Source organism: Nymphaea colorata, chromosome 6, assembly GCF_008831285.2.
Source record: "Nymphaea colorata isolate Beijing-Zhang1983 chromosome 6, ASM883128v2, whole genome shotgun sequence".
In the NCBI taxonomy this organism is placed as follows: Eukaryota; Viridiplantae; Streptophyta; class Magnoliopsida; order Nymphaeales; family Nymphaeaceae; genus Nymphaea; species Nymphaea colorata.
This window is the reverse complement of record NC_045143.1, coordinates 7,931,868-7,938,021: the sequence shown is the minus strand read 5'-3', so window position 1 is coordinate 7,938,021 and position 6,154 is coordinate 7,931,868. Positions and strand designations below refer to the sequence as shown.

General features: G+C 39.6%; 1 protein-coding gene across 2 annotated transcripts; it reads left to right on the top strand.

Annotated features, from left to right (window-relative positions):
- The first annotated feature begins 1,547 nt into the window (after positions 1–1,547).
- Positions 1,548–5,616, top strand: LOC116255503 (auxin-responsive protein IAA2-like). Of its 2 annotated transcripts, none has more exons than XM_031631350.2 (5): positions 1,548–2,399; positions 2,897–3,153; positions 3,247–3,391; positions 4,540–4,604; positions 5,261–5,616. In XM_031631350.2, the coding sequence occupies exons 1-5, from the start codon at positions 1,915–1,917 to the stop codon at positions 5,323–5,325; spliced, it is 1,017 nt and encodes a 338-aa protein (XP_031487210.1). In that variant the 5' UTR covers positions 1,548–1,914; the 3' UTR covers positions 5,326–5,616. The 2 variants fall into 2 exon arrangements, with proteins under 2 accessions (XP_031487210.1, XP_031487212.1); XM_031631352.2 differs by having other exon boundaries at positions 1,551–2,399; positions 2,900–3,153.
- The last annotated feature ends 538 nt before the right edge of the window (positions 5,617–6,154 follow it).

The following is a 6,154-nucleotide window of genomic DNA, read 5'->3' as shown; positions in this document are numbered from 1 at the left end:
ATGTTAAAAAGAAAAAAACACTAACATTCCGCTTTATCCGTTCAGTATATAAACACCTTCCAATTTTTTATCGTGCAGGAGGAGAAAAATTTTAATGTTCTTCAGATCTAACAGTTCAACCATATCATGCCACATCCAAAGTGAAAAAAAGATTTGCAATTTGGGTTTGAAACTTGGTAATTTTTATTTGCTAATAAGCTGCTGGTTTCAAGTACTTGAATTGGGTTGTACAATGAGTCCAACCATCTTGAGATCGACTCGAATTCATTTATGTGGCTGAAAACTCGAGCTTATAAACGAGTCGAGTTCGAATTACATGAACTCCACTCGATTAAACTGAGCAAGCTAGTTTAATGTACATAATCTATTTTACTAATAATTTCCAGACTTAAAAACCATTCAAAATGATCAAATCAAATGAGAAGTTGATGAACAAGCTTAAACGAATTGACTTCCAGCTAGGACTCGGTTTATCAAGTCGATCTTAATCTAACCTTATACCATTCAATTCGAGCTGCAACCGAGCAATGTATGAATCAACTCGAGTTGAGCTAAACGAGTTCAAGTTCGACTCAGCTCCTTTTCTGCACCTAATTTGGACTTTGCGTTGCTTCAAAATGCAAAGTTCGTGACACCGTTGATGCGGTTATACGGTAACCCAAGCTCCATTCTGCAATTTACGGAAGTTAAAAGTTCAACTCCCTAACGGACAAAAGCACAGAGACTAAACTGTAAAAAGGTGAAGGATTCTTCAAGCGACCTGAAATTTGCCGGTCATCGAAGCTGTCAAATCTGCAATAACTTAGAAGAAAGTAAAAGCAAGAACAGGAAACATCATTTGTTCACCTCAGAGGGAGCATCCAATCTTTTGCCAATTTATTTTCCGAGTAATTCAGAAAACTTATAAAACGAAAAGAATGAAAAAGAGGAAAAAGTAATTCAGAAACTTTAAAAACAGAAAAGAAGAAGAATAAAAAAGAAGAAAGAAGGAGAGAGAAAGAAGAAATGGGGATGGGTGAATCACGCTTTGGTGTGTGGGGCTGGAAGCGACATGATCATCATGGCATCTGCATGTTATAATGGTGGGGAGCCTGCAAAACCGGATCACGCAAATCTGGTGTGCAGAGATAAAACCTCCATTCTTTTCCTCATAAAGTTATCGTTGATTAGGGTTTTGTGCCCTCATACCAGAGCTTTCGGTTTAATAAAGAGAGGTTTTAGTCGTTAAAGAAGAACATCTTTGTCTAATCTTCAGACGTGGTTTCATGTTTCTGTATTCACTGATAAGCTCGCTCTACTTTTTCTACTTGACTGAGAACAAGGATATTTGAATACGAAGTTGAAAAAATGTCTGGTTAAAGAACCGGTTGCATTCTTGTCGTGTAGTTCAGTTTCCTCGAAGCTCAATTGAAGTGGGCAATCGATTCCCCGTGAAAGGAAAAAACCAGGAAAAGTAGCCGCTTTCATTGAAATGAAAAGAAATAATTTGCCTTCTTTAGAAAAACACAGTAGCAACCAAATATTTAATTCTTCTTCTTTTTCTGCTTGCTACGCTGTCTGTGCATATTTAGGGGAACCCCAACCTCACCTTGCGTGTTCTACTTTCACTCCTCACTCCTCTGTCTTGTCCCATTTTTCTCCTCCACGACTCTCTCTCTCTCTCTCTCTGTCTCTCTTCTCTGCTTTGTTTGACATTTCCTCACAGACCAGCCCTTCGGTTTAATCTCTCAGCCTGTCATTTCCGTGGAGGTTGGCCGGCATTTCGGCTTAATTGACAGACTTCGTGGTGGTCTCAGCGCTGCCAACTTGGAGAAATCCCTTCTTTCTTTCTGTTTCCTCTCGTGTTCTTCAGTTATCAAAAAATTTCTTCAGTTTCAGGCCCTTTTGGCATGTGGGTAGGAGTTTGATAAGGAAATGGAAAGAGAAAATGGTGTCGATGAGAAGAGTGGAAGGACTTTGTTCGAGTTGGTTCCAGGTGAGAAAGAGGGGCCGAAGGCGGGGAAGAAGCTTGAGGGGTTTAGGGGTTTGGAGGAGAAGGACCTCGGGCCGAGGACTAGAGAGACAGAGCTGAGGTTGGGCCTCCCTGGGGACTGGGTAGAGAGAGAAACCCATCTTTCTGATCACCAATCCCTTGAAGACATCTCTAAGCTCCCAAAGGGCGCTAACTCTGTAGGTGCAAAAAGGGTGTTTTCAGACACGCTGGATGGTTTCTCAACCAAGCAAGAGAGCTTCCAGAACAAGTCTGGGTGTTTCCCTCCATGGTCATCACCAACGCCACCTGCTCCTGCATCTTCCGTGTTGCCCAATAACCAACCTACCTTTCTTTCATTTACAACCAACCATGGTGTGCAGAACATAATGAAGGAGCCAGCTTCGAATGTCACAAAGCAAGAACAGAGGTTAGAATTCTTTGTCTTGGGGGCCATTTTCCACGTATAGCAGAAGGATAAAGATGGGCGTTCTTCTTGATGAGGACAACGATTTATTTTTGCCATTTTTTTCTGTTAAAATTTTAGTTGAGATTCATGCATGCGAGTATTTTAAGCAACGGCAACCATGGGAGAAACTTGAGAACCACTTTTTACCCATGTTTTTCCGTTGTACAGATGGAAAATTTTCAGGATCTGAAAGTTAATGATGTGAAATTCTACGGCATAGCTACAAATTTCCGTTTATTTAAGAGTATTATCCTAGGCCTTGCAGTTCTTTCCCTGCCAAAAGTTTGTTTGTTTGTTTTTTAGATTATAAATTACATATAACGGTTAGGTTTTAGCCAAAAAAATAAGGCAATTACTTGTTGAATGATTAGCAAAAACACGGAAAAGATAATAAGCTAAAGTTCAAATTTCCTTCGGATCCTAACATGACTTTCCTTTTATTTTTTTTTTGAAAAAAGCAGGGCCGTAGTCGGTTGGCCACCTTTGAGATCATTCAGGAAGAATTTTGCTGCTAGCTCCTCTAAACCCCCACCAGAAAAACAGAGCACTGCAGATCCCATCAATGGAAGGAACACAGAGGTTCCTAAGAGCGGGCTATTTGTGAAGATAAACATGGACGGGGTGCCTATTGGGAGGAAGGTTGATCTTAATGCTTATGACAGTTACGGCAAGCTCGCCGTCGCCGTTGATGAACTATTCCGAGGCCTTCTTGCAGGTAACAGAATCTGCTACCTTCTTTTTGTATCGGAAGGTGAAAACAATATTTTTTTAATCTATTCTTATTTGTTTCTTTCTGTTATTGGTTTAGCTCAAAGAAATCTCGCAGATGGAAGCCATGGCGGTAGTAAAGAAGAGAAGCCCATTACAGGGTTGTTGGACGGCAGCGGAGAATATACCCTGGTTTATGAAGACAATGAAGGTGATCGGATGCTGGTTGGTGATGTGCCATGGAGGTAGGATTCCTGTGCTCCCCCTGTTTTCTTCCTTCCACACTTTTCTTCTCTCTGATATGAAGTATTATACTATTATAAGTATATGATGATGAAAAAGTGATAAAATAACAAATTTTAAGAGAGTGGTTGTGAAATTTTTAATTCTAGTTTAATTAGATGACTCATGCCGTGTTGAAATTAAGTATGAAATACTCGTGCATGATGAGTTTTTGTCGATTGGTTTTTGTTTATTTTCCTTTGTTTAATGGTTCTGTCGGGTCTTCGGGATCGAGTTCGAATTTTGCTGTTCTGATGTATGGGAGACATTTTTTTTATTCCTTGTTGACTCCAAGACGCCTACCCTTACTGTTGATTAGCCACTTCTGTGTGGAATAAGCTGGAATGTTTTTATTATATGTGAAAAAAGTAAATTTCTTCACTTTTTGAGCAGTATACTCCGTAAAATCTTCTTTCTTAACTTCTTTAGAAGTTTAAACTTTAATCTTTGTGGTTAAAGTTTCTGGATTGACTTCCAAAAGGACTTTTTTGAGATGATAGGTTAGATTTCAATTGTAATTAGACAAAAGTCTACCATTGAAACTTTTCATATCAGCAAACTTTTGTCTTTCTTTATTTTCGAAATGCTTTCCTAGGTGTCTAGTTTCAATCTTACTGTTGATGGTAAAATGTGTCAACATGACTTTTTAATGTCTTAAGTTGGTAGTCTAATATATATATATATATATATATATATATATATATATATATATATATAGTTTCAATCTTATTGTTGATGATAAAATGTTGCCACGGATAAAAAATGAGAATTCATCATGAAAAACAGTTGCTTGAGGAGTATTAGCAATAGTCTATGATGCTTTCAACAGGAAGATTTCATCTTTTAGTCGTTGGATAACATTTGGCATCCGACAGATTTAAATAATGTATATATATATATATATTGGAGGAGGAGTGATTTGGGGCTGAATTCATGGGGGATGTGTTACGGACCCAATTCGCATCACCCTTCCACTGCTTTGACCGATTGGTGGGACGACTTGTCAAAGCGTCATCTAGTTTATAGTTATATCAATGAATAACTTGGTGGCCTGTGTTTTGGTTTTGGAGTTTTCCGATGGTCTCTCAATTCCTACTTTTCTGTGTGACAGGATGTTTGTGAGCTGTGTCAAGAGGTTGCGTGTTATGAAGAGCTCCGATTTATCCAGTCTGCGCGGTGAGTAAACAGCAGCCGTCGGATTTTTTCTTGCTTTCTTCTGCTTCGTCCCCATTCAACAGCCAGCCTCTTCTGGTTTTTACAGGAAAAGAATTCGAAACAAATGGTTTAAAATGAAAACTATCACATTTTGCATATTCCAAGAAGGATATTTATAATGAAAATTGGTACCAAGTTGCTGGTATACACCAAAGCAATCATCTCTTCGTCTTTCTGGTGTGGCACCACCATGTTCTTGATAAATGAAGATCTTTTAATATCTTTTTGGTGCCCATACTATATGGTTGGTGGTTGGGATTTTGATTCAGCTTTTGTAGGCCCATATTTATCATGTTGGCAGTATTGGCCACACAGGGAATGGGCTTCAAGTGGATCGGCCCCACTACTAGAGATATGTAATCCACGTGCTGAAATAAATCATTTGGCTAAAAAAAATTGGGGCCCGTTGATGGATCCAAGACAGATTTCATATATATATATATATATATATATATATATATATATATATGCCATGTGCATGCACCAGCCACTTACAGACTGGTCGTTGAAATGAGCTAATTTATTGAAAAGTTAAAGATTCGGAAGTGACTCAGTTTTTTTGTCGTTGTCGTTTTAGTTTGTGTGTTTTGAGAGGTTTTGGTGTTTGGAATGTGCAGGCGCTTCTGGAAGCGGGGCAGAAGCAAAGTGCAGAGGGGCGGTGGACTCGACTGCCAAGTGTTGAAAGCCAGCGTCTCCTTCTCAAAGTTGTCTCTTCTGATCTTTTTTTTCTCACCCACTCTCCCTCTCCGTGTCTGGAAAGCCGAGTGCTCTCGGGCTCTTTCTCTCTCTCTCTCGCGCACACACACACACACGCATTTGCTCACTTTAATCTTTTATCTTTAAGCCTTGTAAGATGAAGGAAAGTGGCTTCTCAGTGTGAAATTTTTCTTCTTTTCTCTTTCTGCCATGTGTGTCTGAAACAGAAAATATATTGAGCAATTACTAATGTCGATCACTTCTTATAGAATTCCAACTTTTGCAAGTGCCCATCTCTCTTTTCATTCCTTTCTCTCTCTACAGTGTGTGTATGATGGAATTTCAAGTGCCCTTCTCTCTTTTCATCTCTCTCTATCTCTAACACTGTGTGTCTCTGACTTTTGCGTGCGAACTATTGTTGGTGGTGTTTATCATGGTTCGACCAGTAAGTCAAACAATCCGTCCATGCCCGCCTACCTTTGTTTGGGCTCACGCAATCCAATTTATTTATCTAATTCTCAACAGCATTTACATACATCACATCATTGGTGGTAGTGTGTTCTTTTGTTCTCCTCAAGACATTAGGCACGCTTTTGAAGATTGGGTAGGACGCTGGAGAATGTGGCCATCTCCTCCTCCTGTGTTACTGTAATTCCCAGCATCTGCCAAACAGTTTGTACCAAACAAAACTTGTCTTCTCTTGTGTTTTTCTCAACTCTCTATCCAATTCTGACCCGCCTTTCGCACGGCAGGCAGATCGCAGATGGGTCCAACACCCACCTTTCCAGCCTCCTTCCCCATTCAGCCTGGAATGA